This window comes from Sinocyclocheilus grahami, unplaced genomic scaffold (genome assembly GCF_001515645.1).
Source record: "Sinocyclocheilus grahami isolate Dianchi unplaced genomic scaffold, SAMN03320097.WGS_v1.1 scaffold46.1, whole genome shotgun sequence".
NCBI lineage: Eukaryota > Metazoa > Chordata > Actinopteri > Cypriniformes > Cyprinidae > Sinocyclocheilus > Sinocyclocheilus grahami.
In genome coordinates, this window is record NW_015505225.1 from 1,493,868 (window position 1) to 1,514,724 (window position 20,857).

General features: G+C 37.7%; 1 protein-coding gene across 1 annotated transcript in view; it reads left to right on the top strand.

The window, feature by feature from the left end:
* tyw1 (tRNA-yW synthesizing protein 1 homolog (S. cerevisiae)) overlaps positions 1–20,857 on the top strand; it is a 72,457-nt gene that overhangs the window by 21,493 nt on the left and 30,107 nt on the right. The window contains exons 9-12 of the mRNA XM_016268552.1: positions 3,639–3,691; positions 3,837–3,955; positions 12,807–12,989; positions 16,572–16,707. Of these exons, the coding sequence (XP_016124038.1) occupies positions 3,639–3,691; positions 3,837–3,955; positions 12,807–12,989; positions 16,572–16,707 (491 nt within the window). The remainder of the gene's footprint in view (positions 1–3,638; positions 3,692–3,836; positions 3,956–12,806; positions 12,990–16,571; positions 16,708–20,857) is intronic.

Below are 20,857 nucleotides of genomic sequence, written 5' to 3' on the forward strand. Positions count from 1 at the left end.
TTGTGAAGTTCTGTTTTGGTGCTGTTCATCATCAGCGTGATGGCAATTTTTGTTCCCATCAGCTTCCTACGGTCCTGAGAGAACTAAACTGTGAGGAAAAGCTGCATATCCAGTCACTGGCAGACTCTCCATGCACTGTGCCCTTGTTTATGTCTGGTTAACCTTGATAGATGAAACTAATTTAGAATGGACTGAACTCATCTTAATGAGTCACAAGTAATATAGTAATAATATATTGTTTAGTATTTAGCAATTTGTAAACACATTTGAAAAGGATTTGTTGGTGAGTTTGTGGCTCAGCATATAACCCAACATTAACCCCATTTACTCTAACACACACTCCTGGCCTTATTGTGCATTTTACTCCAAAGAAAATGTTTTTCTTCATCAAAATGTAGGCTACTTTACCTCTAAAACAACTTTAGTTTTCAACCTTGCTGGTGGGATAACCACCACCACCACACACCACTGAGATCAAATATGATCAAAAGGGTGAAAATCTCAAAGTATAATAATTTTAGCTATATCCTGGCCGTATCCATTTTTAAAGCTCACTGACATGTTGAGTTCTTCTTTCCATTCACATGAATCCCCATGATGTGAATATTCAGTATGATTCACTGCAGGGAATCCTCTGTCTCTGCTTTCAACTGCCCAAATATTGAGCCTTCACGAACCAGACCTGCTCTCTGAACCCGGCTCTATCCAAACAAGATGCTGTTCTTCAGACAGAGACGAGAACACCTCCCCTACCTCCTCAGCCCCAGCGAGCTATTTGCAGACATAAAAGACAAGAACATGAGTGTGTGATGTGGAGTTTAGCTAATGAACAGGGGAGAGAGACTCTAGATTGGGATCATTAGTATGGAGCGTCACTCCTAGTGCTTTTCTTATCACTTACACTTGGGGGTTAGTAAACATAAATTTTTGGTGAATTATTCATGCAAGAAGGGCATGAGGAGAGAAACTGTGTTAAAGAGAGAAAGAGAGGAGTAATTCACCAAAAATTAATGTTTACTAACCCCCAAGGCCCATTATTTTCTTTCTTTCATTTAAACACAAACTATTTTTTGTGGATGGAAAAAGGACAAAACTAGTTATTGTGTGAAAGTCTTGTTTAGCTGTGATGTGAACTCTAGCAGCTCTTTCAGCACAGAGCTATTCCTTTATATTCTGTGGTTTTATTAAGAGTGCTGTAGGAGTGATGGCTGCCCCAGTGATGGCCCTTACATGTGGATTAAAGTCTAAATTGAGTCGGATTCCCCAAGGGGACGCAGCACAGTCATGGGAGAACCAGGCTATGGACCTTAGAAATGGGCAGACTTTAAGTGCTTAACAGGAAATGCTCAGACTTAAGCACATTTGGCCTTCCAGTCTGCTTAGATGTATTGAGGAGCTTTGTAGGAAAATTTCCTTCATTTCTCCTGTTGGATCCGGAGCAGACTGTAAAATGGAAAAGAGAGTTCTGTCTCTGCTAGTACATGGTGTACATTATAAAAGCACCATTTTTAGGCTTTTTATTTCATTGGAGTACAGTACATCACCTTTTACACTCTCTCTGACACTATGTAAATGTTAAATATGGCTGTTTTGAAGCCATTGTACTGTACTCTTTATGTAAATGACTTCTGTTATAATAATTGGTCATATATTAATATGCTCATGGTTGTGACTTCAGTTTGTAGTAGTAAATTGACAAATCCAACGTCGAACCATTTACATAAGAGTGGACTTTCATTGCAATAATGCTCTAATGTTCACAAAGTACAAATTGTGCAAAAAAAAAAATTATTATTATTATTTTTGCTTTTGAGAGAAGTCGTCTTCTGATCACCAAGGCTGCATTTGTTTGATTAAAATACAGTAAAAACAGTAATATTGTGAAATATTACAGTTTTAAAATAACTGGTTTCTATTTAATACATTTTAAAAATGTAATTTATATCTGTGATGCAAAGCTGGATTTTCAGCACGTCAGTCTTCAGTGTCACACAATCCTTCAGAAATCATTGTAATATGCTGATTCGGTTGCTTAATAAACATTTATTATAATTTGTGACCGTGATATTATAACTTTTTTTTAACATTTATAAATGCATTTACTGTCACTTTTGATATTTTGTTCTCTTTGAATAATTCTTATTTTCTTTAAAAAAAGAAAATTAAAAAAATATATTTTTCTAATTTAAACAGTGTTTTTTACATCTTTCTTATGGTATTTGATTACATTGTGATGCCTAAATAAAAATGTATATTGTATATTATATATTTATATATATATATATTAATAATATATAATATAATATATCATATTATTATCTGTTTTTGACCTTGACATGAAAAAAATTTAAACAATTAAAAGCAATAAAATTATTATTTTTCCTGATATTAGGTCAACCATATTAGTGAAATTTTCCACTTGCAAACTCAAACATGTTGGACTAATCCAGTAATAATAATAATTTGTTACATTTATATAGTGCTTTTCTGGGTACTCAAAGTGCTTTACATGAAAGGGGGGAATCTCCTCAACCACCACCAGTGTGCAGCCATATTGGTGAAGAGGAGACGGAGTGATGAAGCCAATCAGTGTATGGGGATGATTAGGAGGCCATGATGGTCAGAGGCCAATGTGCAAATTTGGCCAGGATGCCAGGGTTACAACCCTACTCTTTTTCGAAGGACATCCTGGGATTTTTAATGACCACAGAGAGTCAGGACCTCAGTTTAACATCTCATCCGAAGGACGGTGCTTTTTACAGTATAGTGTCCCCGTCACCCCCTGCTGGCCTCACTAATGGCGCTTTTCCACTGCATGGTATGGCACGGTATGGTTCACTTTTGGGTGGTTTTCCACTGGGTACAGTACCTGGTACCTGGTACTCTCTTTAGTACCACCTCGGTTGAGGTTCCAAGTGAACCGTACCATTACCAAAACGTGATGTGTAAACTCTGCTGATCACTGATTGGCCGGAGAGTATCGTCACTACCTGCGTCACTGAACTTGCGTCACAAACACAACAGAACCGCTAGATTTAAATCAGCACAGCCAGCGAAGGATCGAATGCAACTGTTTTGAACGAGCGCACCTTTTTTTTAACAACCAAAAAATGCCTGTTTTGTGGTCTGTTAAGGAAGTACAGATGTTCCTCTCGTTGATAGCAGAGGAGCGGATCCAGCGAGAGCTTTATGGGCCGACGCGGAATGAAAAAGTTTTTCAGGAGTCGCGGCAGTAGAGGCGGTGCAACTATAACGACATGTGAATAATCCCGCCCTCTCTAAAGCAGTACTGAACTGCAGTGGAAACGCAAACCGAGCCGAGCTGAGTCGTACCATGCAGTGGAAAAGCACCATAACACCCCTTCCAACAGCAACCTAGTTTGTCTCCCATCTAGGTACTGACCAGGCTCAACCTTGCTTAGCTTCAGTGAGCAACCAGTCTTGGGCTACAGGGTGATATGGCTGCTGGCTAAAATTTTATCCAGGATTTTAGCATTCACCAAGTGTGTTTTGGATTTGATTTCTATACCTAGAGGCAGGGTATGATTCAGTATCTGGATCAGTACTCTGAAAACTTGCTAATCTCTATATAAATGCCTTGTTTCCATCTTCATTGCTTTTTTCTTTGTGGTCTGTAGGGTACAAACTAATAGGAAGTCACTCTGGGGTAAAACTGTGTCGTTGGACCAAAGTAAGTTGTTTCCTCCAATTGATCTTGTTGTCAAGGCTCTTTAGCAAGTTTCTTTATTTATTTATTTTTATAGCAGCTCAATATTTCCAGACAGGAACAGTTTGTCTTTGTATAAATGAAACACATGTTGCCTTTCTTTTGTTAGTCAATGCTTAGAGGGAGAGGAGGCTGCTATAAACACACCTTCTATGGGATTGAATCACACCGCTGTATGGAGACCACGCCGAGCCTGGCCTGTGCCAACAAATGTGTTTTCTGCTGGAGGTAGAGAAAGTCTTTTTTTATTCATTAAAAAAAACATCATTTATTCCATGATATTCTCCTAATAAATAATAATAACCTAACTTGCAAACCTAACTTTGCAAGTTAAATTAACAAAATTAGATTTTTAATTTAGTCTTAGTTAGGGATGCACGATATTGGATTTTTGCCGATATCCAAAATGCCGATAATTTTCAACTCATTTTGGCCGATACTGATATATAATTATTTTTACTTTTGGTTAGTTTTTAACAAGAACTTATTTGTTAGAATTAAATAAATTCTGAAAATCTTTGAGCTCATAATTTGTTTAAAAAATATCAAATATTACACATTTAATGAATAAATCAGTATATATAAGATTATTTAATTTAGGTGTGGATTTTTTTTTTTTGTTCATGTAAGCTATAGCTTCTGACCTTTTAAATCAAAACATACTCATGATTTTATGGCATCAATTACTGATTTATTTAATCAGAAACACAGTCTAAATACTATTTGTGTATTTTGCTTTCATTTTATTAGAAGTAGGCCAACATCGACCGCTACAGATTAAAACTCCTTACTGAACGGGCGTTAGGACCCGGGGGAGGCTGCCGTTGCACGTGCTATTACGGTTTACTCACACAACGAAGGCGTCTTTCTGTACGTGCATTCTCAGTTTAAATGCAGTGATTCAAAACAGTGAATCCAATCACCATTCAGGCAAAACTTTGCTTCAATAATGAGCCACAATGCTGATCTAATCACTAGCACACCCTGAGCACATGAGAGTCAATATATTCCTCTTATCGGCAAGACATATCGGCATAATTTTTCATATCGGGCAAATGCCGATATTTATATTTAAAGCCATTATCGGCCGATTCCAATATTGGTCCGATAATATCGTGCATCCCTAGTCTTAGTCTTTTAAATTAGTCTTAGTCCTGTGCCAAATGTACTTTTTAGTTATCATATTTAGTCAACCTTGTCCTGTTTTTGTTTAGTCAAATTTTAGTTGACTAAGTGTCTGAGCATTTTAGTCTGGTTTTAGTCAATGAAAACATTATCCCAATTTCGTCATTGTTATTTTAGAAATTTACACTTCATGTATTGCACTTTCACAATAAGCACAAATCAATAGAATGTGGACTCATACACATGGTTTATTTGATCTCATCTATTGTACTGGTTTATTATAGGCTATTTATTATTTAAATTTATATCAAACACTTAGATATGTACTCTCTCTGTCTACATTATGAAAACTGGTAAAAACAAACAAGATATATTATAACTGTGAAATTCCTAATAGTAATTCCAATAATTGCAAATTGCGATAATGTTTCACTATTAAAACAACAGCGGTTGAGTAAGTGCAAATCGCAAACAAAATAATCGAGATCTCATAACAGAACACAAATCGGCTGAATGACACTTTCATTAAAACTGAACATCTCACATGGAGATCGCTAAACTCCAGCTTACTGGTTTGTCGTGTTTTCAGATCATCGTTGGCACTTCTGTAATGAAGAGCAAGCGCATGCGCATGGTTGCCAGATTGCAAAAATTAACCAAAACACTGGGCAGAAAATGTCTCCTATTAAAAGAGAACCTCTGCTTTGGGGATTTGAACTTGATCTCTGGCAACCGCAGGCGCAGTCCGAATATTTTGTATCTCTTTTTTTTCCGACGAAAATAAAAAGAGATTTTTGGTATAGTATTTATTTTTTTAAATACATTTTAGTCTCGTCTTTTATCGTCAGTGATATTTCATGTTGATATATTCACAGTTATTGTTTATTGACCTTACTGTCATCTCATCATTGTCTCGTTTTAGTCATAAGAAAAAAGCTTGTCAACTAACATTTGTGACCCTGGACCACAAAACCAGTCATAAGGGTCAATTTTTCGAAATTGAGATTCATACATCATCTGAAAGCTGAATAAATAAGCTTTACATCAATATATGGTTTAAAATGGAACTATATTTGGCTGAGATACAACTATTTGAAAATCCTGAATCTGAGGGTACAAAAAATCTAAATATCAAGAAAATCGCATTTAAAGTTGTCCAAACGAAGTCCTTAGCAATGCATATTACTAATCAAAAATGAAGTTTTGATATATTTACAGTAGGAAATTTACAAAATATCTTCATGGAACATGATCTTTACTTAATATCCTAATTATTTTTGGCATAAAAGAAAAATCGATAATTTTGACCCATACAATGTATTTTTGGCTATTGCTACAAATATACCCTAGCGACTTAAGACTGGTTTTGTGCTCCAGGGTCACATTTTTCATCATAGTTTTTGTTAACGAAATTAACACTATTTACAAATAAGCTTTTTCACATAAAAAACTTTTTCTTGCATTTTCTTCCATTGCTGGTCATAATTCTGAAGTTGAAATCAGGTTAAGGCATAAAATAATGTCTTCAGAATCATTTGTAGATGTGAAAGCTATCTGAAAATTAAACAAATAACCTGAAACCTGTCTCAGAGGAAGTTGTCTTTGTGGCAGTTTTTCTGGCGGTTAAGCGATAAAGCCTTTACTTCTTCACCTTACAAATAGTTGTCAAAAGCAAAAATGCTACAAAATGCTCATATTTTATGTAAAAGTATGATGTGCTTCAACAAAACAGGGACTATTTTTGGAATCGGCACACTAAAATTTGTAATAAAGAATATTAGATTTCTTTGGCAAATATGAAGTAGGTTGGTGGCTCATATTCTGATTTTGAACAAACCCCTAAACCTAAAAATTAAATGATTGGTACATAACTCATCCATAATAATAAAAATGCTTCAGTACTGTGCTTCAAAATATCAGCCTATATGCTTTGAAAAATGCCTGAGCAAACAGCTGTGATGTCCATCTGAATGAACTGGAAGTGCAAAGGTAGATGCAGCAGTGATGATTCACAGTGACACTTGTGGAAAGAAGGTAGCATTCAATATTTCTGTCATTGGCAGTGAGGTTTTATGTGGAGGGAAAAAAGAGCTGTCAAAGAGCATCAGCGCACCTCCTCTGAAGAGTGGATCTGGGATGATTTCCACCACGAGTGACCCATATGCTGCAGCACAGCTGAAAGCTGCTCGCTGACTGAGATGAACTTGATTTAAGGACGTCACTGTGAGCGTGACACATACATCCACCCATAAACTAACAGGACACTTCTCCTGCCCTACAGCTCTGGGACAGGACGTGCTGGGACAGCCTCCAGCGCACAAAATCCAACTTCTGTGTTTGTAGTTTGAGCTTCGCTTTTTTTTCATTAAAAATGGGTCACAATGGCCAGAATATTATTCATTCGTTCATTCGGTCATTCATTCATTCATTCGTAAATAATAATGTTCAGGTTACCAAGCATACACACAGGATAGGATTGGATCACAATGGCCTGATTTGTAAAGTTAGCAAGTTTTCATTATTTTCTAAACTTTTAAAAACGCATTTCTGATTCTTAACTAAATAAATTATAGGGATAGTAAAAAATTTTATCATTTACTCTCCCTCAAGTTGTTCCAAACCTGTATGTGTTTCTTTCTTCTGATGAACACTCCCTTTTTTTTCATTAAAAATGGGTCACAATGGCCAGAATATTATTCATTCGTTCATTCGGTCATTCATTCATTCATTCATTCATTCGTAAATAATAATGTTCAGGTTACCAAGCATACACACAGGATAGGATTGGATCACAATGGCCTGATTTGTAAAGTTAGCAAGTTTTCATTATTTTCTAAACTTTTAAAAACGCATTTCTGATTCTTAACTAAATAAATTATAGGGATAGTAAAAATTTTTATCATTTACTCTCCCTCAAGTTGTTCCAAACCTGTATGCGTTTCTTTCTTCTGATGAACTCAAAAAAAACTATTTTTAAGAATGCTGGGAAACAAACCGTTGCCGTATGCCAAAAAGTACTATGAAAGTCAACTGACAACTGTTTGGATACACATATTCTTCAAAATATCTTCTTTTTTTTCCGACAGAGGAAACTTATAAAGGTTTGCAACAAAAGAGTGAGTAAATGACGACAGATAGAGTGAGCTGAGGCCGGGCTAGAGTGAGTGGAAGCCCCGGCTTAGAGTGAGCTGAGGTGGCGGGGTTGAGAACGGCGCGCCCGGTTCAGAGTTTTCTAACCCTGCATAGACAGCAACGCAACTGACACGTTCAAGGCCCAGAAAGGTAGTAAGGATATCGTTAAAATAATTCATGTGACATCAGTGGTTTAACCGTAATTTTATGAAGCCACAATAATACTTTTTTTGCGTAGTAAAAAAGTGTTTTTGTAGTAGTTGCTTTGCTGTCTATGGAGGGTTAGAAAGCTCTCGGCATTCAGCAAAAAATTTTTATTTGTTTTCTGAAGATGAATCCGACGAATGAGTGGCAACCACATGTGACGGACCCCGGGCTGAATTCCTCTTGAAAGTTGAAAGTTCAACCACGGTGAAAGTTGATGTATTCCCTCAGCGACCAGCACGGATCAGCTCCAGGCATGACGAAGCGGATATCGTCCTCTTTTGGAAGACCAAACAAAGTAGTTTCGCTTTCACAACGAAGCACACAGCGCCTTCACGACATGGCTGCAGCGTCAACAATACTACAGCGAGAATTAAAGTTACGCCTTCTTTCTTTGCGTGAACATTTGGGTGGCGTTATGCAAATCTTCCCACAGAGCGACATAGGTTGGTTGGGGGGTGATAGAAGGAGCCGTTTTAGGTAGGCGTGGATAACTCTTTACTTTTATAAAGAATATCTCTTTGGATTTGAGACTTTAGTCTTTGCAACTTTACAGATCTTCTTTATGCACCAGGAGCTTGTAACACTCCAAAGAGAAGGGAAAAATTGAAATCGCATCATATGACCCCTTTAAATTCAAGCTCATGAATTGATAGTGAGCCATTTCCCAAACCTAAGTTGCTTTGGATAAACGCATCAGCGCAATAACAAATTAGTAAATTAAATAGTGAAACGAATCATGCTGTCATGAATCATTTGAATCAAGTCAAATGTTACTGCCACGGGAAAACATCTCTGTTTTGATGGCAAATTCTTTGTGATTTAGGTAAGTCATGGCAGAAAATTATGTCCTGTACTCTGACTAATTTTGCAATGACATACCAATATTGTGTCATAAAACAATCTAATGCCAGCAAATTTCCTTTTCACTCCAAAATGTGCCCGTTGGGACGTAACACATTCCTGTCTCATTCCTCATCTCAACAATCAGGTGACGTCAACTCATAATGGGTTGTGATTTCACTGCCAGATCCAAAGTTCAAGTACTTTGGTGGACATCTGGATCAGACTTTCTTGGGATTGAGGGGGCACACCAGATGGGTTTTCAAGGACCTTAAGATGGGAACTGACTCCATTGCGCTTTTTCTTAACGTTTGAAGCATCTCCCTTAACATCACTGGTTTTGTCTTACCGGACTGCCTCCATACTTCAGAATATGGGGTGATTTGGAGACTTTTTTAATGTTTTTTTTTTTTTTTTCCTCCGTCTGCAGTAGTCTGAAAAATTCATCAGAGATGTCTAGCGTAGATGGCTACAAAACCGATCTGCAGCTAAGAAAGGGAGTTTTCTGATAATATCTGCTGGGAATGTTATTAGGTGGGGTGGCATAGTCCCAAAGTCAGTTTGATTCGATTTTATCATTCACAAATTAAGTTTTCTGCTGTTCGAAACTCAAGACATCTGTTTTTGATCATCTGTTTTCAGTACAGATGTCAAACGTTAGTATTTTCTAAAATGAACATCACTCAAGGTCTACTGTTCTGGTAGAATTGTTTTTCAGAAATCTAATAATGTTCCTAACAAGCTTTTTTTTTCTTCAAGTTTTGAGAAATGGACAGGGAATCTTTTTCTAAGGCAGTACATATATTTTGGTCCAAAGATTAGCACTTTTGGTGCATCTGAGCCAGAGAAATTGAGGCTAAGTAGGTTTGTTCCAGTGTCTGAGTTAGAGCCAGATGTGTGTGTGCGCAAGTCTGTGTGCATTCCACCACCTCCGCATCGTCGTCTTGGTCTCACCATCGGGTCTGGCTTGGTGGCGCAGTTGACATTTAGCAGTGACATCACTGCTCCATGTAGCAGAAGTAAGGCATGATGACCCAGGGCTGAGTAAACAAACGCACTAACGAGGGAACAGAGCGGATGAAAGGCCAGGAAGCATGCTGTGCAGAGGGTACAGAGCACAAAAATGGAGCCAGACTCCAGAGGGAGCAAAATGTGTGGCTATTAGAAATTGCACTAGTGTTAGTTCTTTGACAGATTAAATAATTTTTTTTATTATTATTGTCAGTCTGATTAGAATAGTTTAATTATCTTTTCTTTTTTTTCTTTTTTTCAAGATTGCTAACTCACAGGAAACCAATTTCGAGTTTGCCCGCAGTCCCCTATTTTTCCAAAGTTGTCTCTTTGGTCTTAGACTTTAAATGGGCAGATTAAAACAAGTTAAAAAGTTTTTCTGAGTTTAATTTGCTGCGACAGCTTTAAGATATTTGTTGTTTGGTTGATTTCATTCAGAGTAAACCGTGTGACTCTTGTGCTTTAAAAACATTGCCGTTTCCTCATCCCAACTTTGGGTGAGTTTCCCAAAATAATTCTTAAAGGGGTCATATGATGTTGCTAAAAAGAGCATTATTTTGTGTATTTGGTGTAATGAAATGTGTTTGTGGTTTAAAGTTAAAACAACACATTATTTTCCACATACTGTACATTATTGTTTCTCCTCTATGCCCCGCCTTTCTGAAACGGGTTGATTTTTACAAAGCTCATCGATCTGAAAAGCAAGGTGTTCTCTGATTGGCCAGCTATCCAGTGCATTGTGATTGGCCGAATAGTCCTCCATAAAATGCGCTGGACACATCTAAATATTTGGGTTAAACTGTTCTGGAACAGTGTTGTAAATACAACTTAACCACTGATTCGTGTCCTCTTTTGGAAGGCCAAACAAAGAAGTTTAGCGTTCACAACGAAACACACGGCGGCCTTGAGTGAGCGGAGGCCAGCGGCTAGAGTGAGGAACGGCCAGCAGATTCGACGAAGGAGTGGCCGGCGGGCTTGCGGCAACCACATGTGATGACCCCGGGCTGGACCCCGCTTCTTCCACGGTTAAAGGTGATCTGGCGATCCACTGCGTGAAGTTGATGTATTTCCTCAGCGACCAGCACGGATCAGCTCCAGGCATGACGAAGCGGATATCGTCCTCTTTTGGAAGGCCAAACAAAGTAGTTTCGCTTTCACAGCGAAACACACAGCGCCTTCACGACATGGCGGCAGCAACAATACTACAGCCAGAATAAAAGTTATGCTGCCTTTCTTTGCGTGAACATTTGGGCGGCGTTATGCAAATCTTCCCACATCGTGACGTAGACATGTGGGGGCGTGTTAGAACGAGCAGTTTTAGGTAGGCGTGGTTGAATCTTAACTTTTATAAAGAATATCTCTTTGGATTTGAGACTTTAGTCTTTGCAACTTTACAGATCTTCTTCTTTTGTTTCCTGAAAAAATAGTCCCAAAAAACATTTGCAGACAGAATATTTTTTCAATCAGTATCTGTTATTTCATATGTATGCGAATTTAATTCGTCTTTTAAGTTGTCAAGAAAAAAAGCACTTTTTTTGAAGTACACATGTGTGAATATGCTTTTTACCATTGATAAAGAGAAAATGGAGAACAAAAATGACAAAATAGTTCTCACATACCATGTTTATAAATTACATAAATAATCTGACATTATTTGGTTCTTGAACCAAGAAGTTATTATTCCACCACCTGCATGATGTAATTTAATTAACAATAATTCTATATCGTTGAACCGACGTGGTTCGAACAAATTATGTTACTTCAGTTTCTGGGAGCAGTTGTGACTAGCTAGGTAATTTTGTAGTATGGTAGTAAAGAGGTATGTTAAGTAGGCCCCTATGATTTCTGCAATGTGGAAAGCGCGGACGAAATGGCAGAATCCAGTAATAAAAATGGAAATGACTTTATAGTGTGAAATGTTACGCAATTTTGGATGAATAAATCTATAAATCTAATAAAGTCAGTACGCTTAAATCAAAATGCGATATGGACTAGTGTCTGTGAATATTAAGCTGCAAAAAAAAATTAAATATGAATCCTGCATGTTCTGCGTGTCTCTGTGTGAATGAAAAAAAAAAAAGTTTGTTTTAACTTGAAGAAACTGTGACAGAAATATATTACTGAATGTAAGGATAGTACCTGAATCCTGCATGTTCTGCGTGTCTCTGTGTGAATGAAAAAAAAAAAAAGTTTGTTTTAACTTGAAGAAACTGTGACAGAAATATATTACTGAATGTAAGGATAGTACTACTACCACTAATACAATTATTAAAACATTTATTTTCAAAGAATATTTACCAGAAAAATAATTTACCAAAATTAATTTACTAGAAAAATGTAAACGCACAAGCAAACGCACATTGTACTTCTGGGAAAAACAAAAATTAAATAATAAATTAGTTTTTGTTTAACTTTTAATACATTGATGGTAAATTATGTAAGTTTCATGATTTAAATGAATTAGATATGCTTTTTGAGTAATTTAACCATTACAACAGAGTTTAGGAATCAAAAAAAAAAAGGAATTTGGGAAAAAGTAAAACGGATTTAAAAGGGCCCTAGTTATGTTGTTATTTGGGAATCGCACCACATCCTGACATTGGCTCAACCAATGGCTTGAGTTGGGGGTGGGATTATCTGCTTGTACGGCCAATGACAGCTTGTGCTGCTTGTGGTCCTAGTTGCGAAGAAACTACACACTTTAGCTTTAACAAATGGCCAAATGACCACTGACCACTTTTTATCCATTTGGTGTGTTTCACATAACAGGTGTTCCAGGAGTGCGTCCCGAGCGCTTTGAGGAGGGCCTCACTGTGAAGCACTGTGCTCTGTCTCTGGTGGGCGAACCTATCATGTATCCTGAGATCAACTCCTTCCTTCGACTCCTTCACCAGCAGAACATATCGAGCTTCCTCGTCACAAATGCCCAGTTCCCTGAGGAGATCAGGTGGGATTTAAAACCTTTAGGTAAAGGAATTGTCCAGCTTGGGGATTAAATGCTGAATAGGCTACTGAAAATGTATAAGATTATGTATCTTGTCATGTATCATTCAGTGATTCTGATCTGGTGCCTACAGACAAAGCCTGTTTTTGCATGCGTTTGTTCTCTGTATATCTGCAGTAGTTCTAACAGCTGAACATCCTCCAGTTTGAAGTTTTCTCTCAGTCTTTGAAGTCCCACTCCGGCTGTAACTGGACTGATAAGACATAATCAGGCTCTGAATTGCAAATCACAGCTTCTTCGACTCCCAGCTCCTCCAATTCCACCAGATTGTGCTAAATTCATGAGTTTTCAGGAGCAGCCAAAAAGCTTTTAGCTATCTCTCTCTTTCTGTTCCCCAGCCTAATGCAAAATACATCCTCACCTCATTCTCCAGACTGCTGCACACCGAATCCTCTCTCAGATCAGGCAGATTATCTGAGGGTGAGCGGACGTCACCTCAGCTGCTCGAATATCATGTTGGCAGTGTGCTGAGGAAGTGAGAAACACTTACCAATTGTTGTCGTTTATCTTATAGCTGCAAGCTTCGTCACGCTTCTCTGCTGAAGCAGGCCTTTTCTTGCGTGATAAACAAACCAACAGAGGCAAAAAATTATATTCACTGAGGGTCCCTGCAATGAGCCTTCCCTGCTTTCTTATATGCTGCTATAATGAGATCCTGGACCTGCTGCTTTACTCATATCAGTATGCTAATTCAGAAGAAAAAGATGAAATGGTACACTGGCACAACCTCACACTAACAACTCAAAATAACCAATGATGCTGAGACTTATTTCATTGTTATTGATTGGCTTATATATTTAAAGAGCTTGTGTTTTAGTATATTATTTAAATAGCTTTTTCTTTTTTAGTTTTATTTATGTGCATTAATTTTAACAGTTTAGACAGAAATGAATGTGCAGGGCAAAAGAAGCACTTCTATTTGCCCATTTTCAGTAAAGTAATTAAAAAAAAAAACATCTGCAGTTCTAAAACATTCACTCTTAGATTTTAGATTTACAAATGCAATTCATTCATTAAAAATAATTTACAGTATTTTTGCATCATTTATATATATTTTTGCCTTAGCACTTTTCTCTAATTTAAAGATTCTTCACAATGCATGATGCTGAACAACTGGAACAACTGTAAATCATGTGGTAAAAAGAATTTTAAAAATCTGGAAAAAAGTACAACAAAAATAGGACAAACTGATTACAGAAGACAAAAACATAAACATTTTAATAACCCCGAGTAAACTTATGAGTTTTAATTAGGTTTTAAGGTGTGAAGGACCCAAGGATGGCAGTCTGAGCCTGGAAACTGTTTTTAGTTTTATTTATGTGCATTAATTTTAACAGTTTAGACAGAAATGAATGTGCAGGGCAAAAGAAGCACTTCTATTTGCCCATTTTCAGTAAAGTAATTAAAAAAAAAAACATCTGCAGTTCTAAAACATTCACTCTTAGATTTTAGATTTACAAATGCAATTCATTCATTAAAAATAATTTACAGTATTTTTGCATCATTTATATATATTTTTGCCTTAGCACTTTTCTCTAATTTAAAGATTCTTCACAATGCATGATGCTGAACAACTGGAACAACTGTAAATCATGTGGTAAAAAGAATTTTAAAAATCTGGAAAAAAGTACAACAAAAATAGGACAAACTGATTACAGAAGACAAAAACATAAACATTTTAATAACCCCGAGTAAACTTATGAGTTTGAATTAGGTTTTAAGGTGTGAAGGACCCAAGGATGGCAGTCTGAGCCTGGAAACTGTTAATAAATTGGCAGAGCAGGAAAGAAGTTCAAGATATTGTGATGCAAGGAGGTGGAGAAAAGACATTTGACAAGATTAATGTGTGACTTAAAGCTGAGGATGAAGTCAAAAATCAGTCTAATGGATGAGGGCTTTAATAAAACATCTAAACAGATTGGAGTGAGATAAAACAACTTTGGTTTTGTCGGGATTGAGTTTAGGAAAGTTAGCCATGGACACTTTTAACGTCATGGATACAAGTATATTGGAAGAGGCAATCCTGTCCAGGCCTGTCAGCAGATACAGATTTGTATTTCATTGGCATAGCAATGGTATTTGAATGGATGCCATCAAATTATGTAAATTAAAAAAGGAAAGGGCCCAGAACTGAACCCTGGTGGACACCATGAGCAATGGGAGCAGGACTTGATTTGGTTCCGTAGAAAGTAATGCCTTTCATTAATGTTGGATATTAACCAGAGGAGAGCAGTATCAGTGATGCTAAATGCTAATATCTGGAAAATATTGTCAGACTGTCAAAAGCCTTGCCGAGATCTAGGAGTACAAAAATAGCTAAGAATCAGAACACGAGGAGGTTATCATCTGCCTGCTGAGATTTTTGTGAATGAATGTAAATCTACTCTTTTCTAGATGTTTTAAAGATGACTCCAATGTTTGAAGGAAACACTGGGTCAGCATGTCAGCTTGTCTGTTTTGAAAACCAGTGGCAGTATCGACTTGTCTAACTTGCCCATAGGGAAACCACAAAGAAGATTCTGCCTGTCACTTATCACTCATATACCTTGCTTTACTGCATAGTGGCCAGCAATGTTACACTGTATACACTGACATCCCCTAATTAGGAATACCATGTCTTTAATAAAATTATGATGGAAAGGGCCCAGAACTGAACCCTGGTGGACACCATGAGCAATGGGAGCAGGACTTGATTTGGTTCCGTAGAAAGTAATGCCTTTCATTAATGTTGGATATTAACCAGAGGAGAGCAGTATCAGTGATGCTAAATGCTAATATCTGGAAAATATTGTCAGACTGTCAAAAGCCTTGCCGAGATCTAGGAGTACAAAAATAGCTAAGAATCAGAAGAGGAGGTTATCATCTGCCTGCTGAGATTTTTGTGAATGAATGTAAATCTACTCTTTTCTAGATGTTTTAAAGATGACTCCAATGTTTGAAGGAAACACTGGGTCAGCATGTCAGCTTGTCAGTTTTGAAAACCAGTGGCAGTATCGACTTGTCTAACTTGCCCATAGGGAAACCACAAAGAAGATTCTGCCTGTCACTTATCACTCATATACCTTGCTTTACTGCATAGTGGCCAGCAATGTTACACTGTATACACTGACATCCCCTAATTAGGAATACCATGTCTTTAATAAAATTATGATAGGCTGATACAGGTACTGTAGGCAGAGCTCAGTTCCGGAGTTGTATTGAGCAATTGAGTCTAATTTGGCTAATGCAGCTCTGGCAGTTGTTGTCATTGTCTGAATGTACACATTTCCTACTCCTGGCTTAACTCCAGTTTTCATCTCAAAAACTCAATCACTTAGTTGCGTGCTGCTTTGTGTTGTACTCCTGCACAGAGACAAAGAATACAATACAATAGAGCCTCTTGCTCTGGCTGGCCAAAAATGGTTTAAATCCTGATGCTTAACTGCACTCCATTATTCTTCAGTTTTGTTAATATGTTAAAAAAGCAAGACTTTTTTATACAATGCTAATTTAATTCTCCCTCCAACTCTTTTTCTCTGTCTATAGGAGTCTTGTGCCTGTTACACAACTTTACGTCAGCGTTGATGCCAGCACCAAGGACAGTCTGAAGAAAATTGACCGTCCCCTCTTCAAAGACTTCTGGCAGCGCTTCTTGGACAGTCTCAGAGCGCTTGGTGAAAAGGTAGGTCCACTGTGCCTTAAGTGCCAGATAAAACAAGAGTTTTGACTCTGGTAGAACAGTTGATTTGTTTTGAGCATGTAATACTGCCATCTCGCTGACTTCATAGTCACACAACATGAAAAGCTCATTTAGATGGGGAAAAAATCTGAAATTCTGGTCTTAGTGGTGGGACTGTTGTTCTAGACATATAAGGCTGCTTTTGCAATATTAGTCTGAAAGAAGCTGAGTCCTTTTTTAGGACCAACTGTTGTCAACAGTCACCCATGTTGACCTTTGCTTAGCAAGAAACCCAGAAGAGACAGAAGATCTCTCTGGTACGGACAGAAGAACCGTGGTACACAATCGCTAAAGTCAACTTTTATTAAGTGTTTTTCAGGGTTAATAGTTCTGTTGTGCATTACTGCGTGTAAAATTCAATTGTTGCTGGCCCTAAATATGATTATTTAATTGCCGAAAGCTGTTCTTCTTGCTTCTCTTCACTCATTATTTTGCCTGTAATTCATATCAGGCCTGTACAAAACACTCTGGAAATCCCTGCTATCGATTATGTTAATTCCAAACATCATGACTGCAAAGCTCCAGGATTGATTTCATCTTAACCCAAATCCTGTGATTTATCTGAGTAATAACGTGCGCCGGCCTGTAACAATGTCATTTTTTTACGTCAAAAGAAGGTGTTGAATAAATGCCTTCCATTTGAACTGCATTTTTGAGCTGAAGTTCTGTTAAAAATGCTAGCTTGATGTAGTGGATGCATAGGTGCTGTCCATCAACGGCTCTTACTCTGGGTTCAGCATGCTGAGATGACAAAAGCAGTTTGTTACACCGGGAGCCTTGGCATTACTGCTTAATGATTTTAAGTGCCATCATTCAGAGATGATTCACTGCGCCTGTGTGCTAAACTTGTGTAATGACTTCCCTGCATTTGCCATTGAACAGACCGCTCACTCTATGTGTGTGTGTGTGTCTGTACATATGTGCATATATGAGTCATAAAAAGGAAGACACAAGAACAAAAAGTGCACTTCTGTTTTCTAATGAGTTGAGATCACCTGCAGTGTCATTTTCTAGCTGAAGAGAGCAACTCAACACTGATGGCACTGTAGGCAGCAGGATTGTGAGGCATTCAGTATAGTGCTTTTATCCAAAGCGACTTGCGAATGAAAGAAGCAATAAAGTTTTATTTTGAAGATAAACTTATGTCATTCAAACTGGCCATTCCTGTTTCAGTGGGCGATTTGTGACCAGAATAATCTACAGTGTTACCAGACTTTATACTGATGGTGAAAATCTGACTCTGTGAGACAAAAGCGAGAATTTCATGTGGCTGACACTTGCTGTGCCTCCATCACTTGAACTTGACCTGTCTAGACTAACACTGATTCCTTGCGCAATTTGTCTACCATTTTTTGTACTAATTGTGCTTTGGCTTATTCATCACTCTCGCATTTGAAATATTTAATTACGAAGCACTTGTTTCTGACCTCTATTTGTCAAAGATAAATAAGACACAAGTATAAATACAAAACCATTAATGGCTGATTTATTCTCAACATTCATCACCATAACAGTTCTATTCTATTTTTTCCCTTTTCCCTTGTAACAACAACCTTAATTTCTTAATTAATTTTGCTGTTAGTGCACATTCTGCTTAATTGGTTTTCAGATATTGGCCAACAATCTGTATTTATTATACACTCTTTAGTGTTTACATTAATTTAGTAGTTTTTTTTAATGTAATTTCTGTTCACTGTACAAAACTCAAACCTGTTCTTGATAAACTAGCTTTAAGAACTTAATATAGGAGCTTTTAAAGATCTCTTACTTGTATTAGCAGGTACCTTGAAAGTGCCCTGCCTGAGATATATGTTCTCCCGTGTGACTTCATGACCTTGAAAAGGAGCTTTGCCATAAAACCAGTTGCAGGGAACGTATAACAGCAATAACCCGCCTCAGACACTTTCACAAAATGGGCAGGAATCCATTTATACACCACTGGGTGTTGAATTTAAATGAGAGTTTGTTCGGTGCAAGTCTACAAACATCAAACGTCTTTGAACAAGCTGTTGAATTACAACATTACAACAACAGAAACAGTATCCCCATATTGTTTGGTGTTGACAGGATTTTATTTCAAAATCAACTAATAATCTTCACGCATTTATCTGTGTTCTAATGTCCTCTTGGTATGTGTGTGTGTGTGTGTGTATATATGTACACTGGATTGAACGTCTTTGCATTTGGTCTCTGACACTTTTCTTGTCTTTCCTTTCTATTTGAAGTTCACACCCTGTTTCATCTCAATGTACTGCTTTGCAGCAGAGCAGGGGATTGTAATAGTATTTTTGAGCAAGAACGTTTTTCTCTTCAAAATATGAGTGCCTTTTATTGTGCGTTATTGTCTATTGGAGACATTATGTAGATCACAGATGACATTTTCTCCATTACATAAATAAACTGTGAATAGTGTGTAATAGCAGGTGGCATCTTCACAGTTTTTTTTTTCCATGAAAAAGGGCCTTATGTTTCTCCAAGTTGGGAGAATAAACCATTGCTTTAGTACAAGTGTGTCAAAGTGCCTTATTATAGATTGTGTACCATAAAGTAAAGAGATGAATTTATTGCACATGGAAATTGTTTCAGCTCTCAGAAACCCACATACAGAGGTGTAAGGTAGCAGTGTTTGCAAAGGATTCAGATAGAGGCTATTCAACTTGCTATGGTACAGAACAGGGGCGGCGTTTCTGCATGGCAGTTGCCATACCCTAGCCCAGTCAGGTGTGCCGTGAAAAATTATCCAAACTTCATATCTCTGTTATAATTAGTTTTCATTATTTTAAATCAGAGGGTTTTACAAATATTTGACCAATGATAAGTATTACAAAGAGCTTGTCAGTAAGACTTCGTAATGCCATTGGATCCTCAAGCTCTCAGCGAAACCTTTTAACTTCACCCCGTCTTCATTCAGATTGACGTGCCGCGCACAGCTTGGAGGAGACAGATCTCCGCTTTTTCACAATGCAAGGGTATATAAATAACTGATGTTTGAACAGTACAGCGTTTTCTTTACTCTAACACTATGTCTGTAAAGGCTAATGTTTTTGTGTGTTTGAAGAACGGAGAGGTAGGTTATATGCTGTCTAGCCAATATACTTTGTACGTTTTAAATATCCTGTGCATAAGCGCTTAATCGTTTATATCATGAGATTTTGGCCAAGTGTATTAAACATCAAGAAAAACTAAGCGCCCATATAGCAACAATAAACGTTAAATAACCTGTAAAAGTTGATGAAAGCGTATAATGCGATGCACTTGACAGACAAAACGCAGATATCCTCATTCGCTGGCCAAAAACCTTGTTAAAGGGATCATATGATGCGATTTCAATTTTTCCTTTCTCTTTGGAGTGTTACAAGCTTTTGGTGCATAAAGAAGATCTGTAAAGTTGCAAAGACTAAAGTCTCAAATCCAAAGAGATATTCTTTATAAAAGTTTAGTCAACCACGCCTACCTAAAACGGCTCGTTCTAGCACGCCCCCACATGTCTACGTCACTATGTGGGAAGATTTGCATTACGCCTCCCAAATGTTCAAGCAAAGAAAGAAGGTGTAACTTTTATTCTGGCTGTAGTATTGTTGCTGCCGCCATATTGTGAATGCGCTGTGTGATTCGTTGTGAAAGCAAAACTACTTTGTTTGGCCTTCCAAAAGAGGACGATATCTGCTTCGATATATGCCTGGAGCTGATCCGTGCTGGTTGCTGAGGAAATGCATCAACTTTGTGCTGTCGATCGCCGGATCGACTTTCACCATGGACGAAGCGCCAAGTCCAGCCCGGGGTCGTCACATGTGGTTGCCGCAAGCCTCCTTCGTCGAATCCACCGCCTCTGCTCACTCAGCCCGCCGGCTGCTCCTCACTTTATCCCCCGGCCTCTGCTCACTCAGCCCGCCGGTCGTTCCTCACTTTTTTTCCCCCGGCCTCTGCTCACTCAAGGCCGCCGTGTGTGACGCTGTTTCGTTGTGAATGCGAAACCACTTTGTTTGGCCTTCCAAAAATGGACACAACTAGAAATCAGTGGTTAAGTTGTATTTACAACACTGTTCCAGAACACTTCAACCCAAATATACAGATGTGTGCAGCACATTTTATG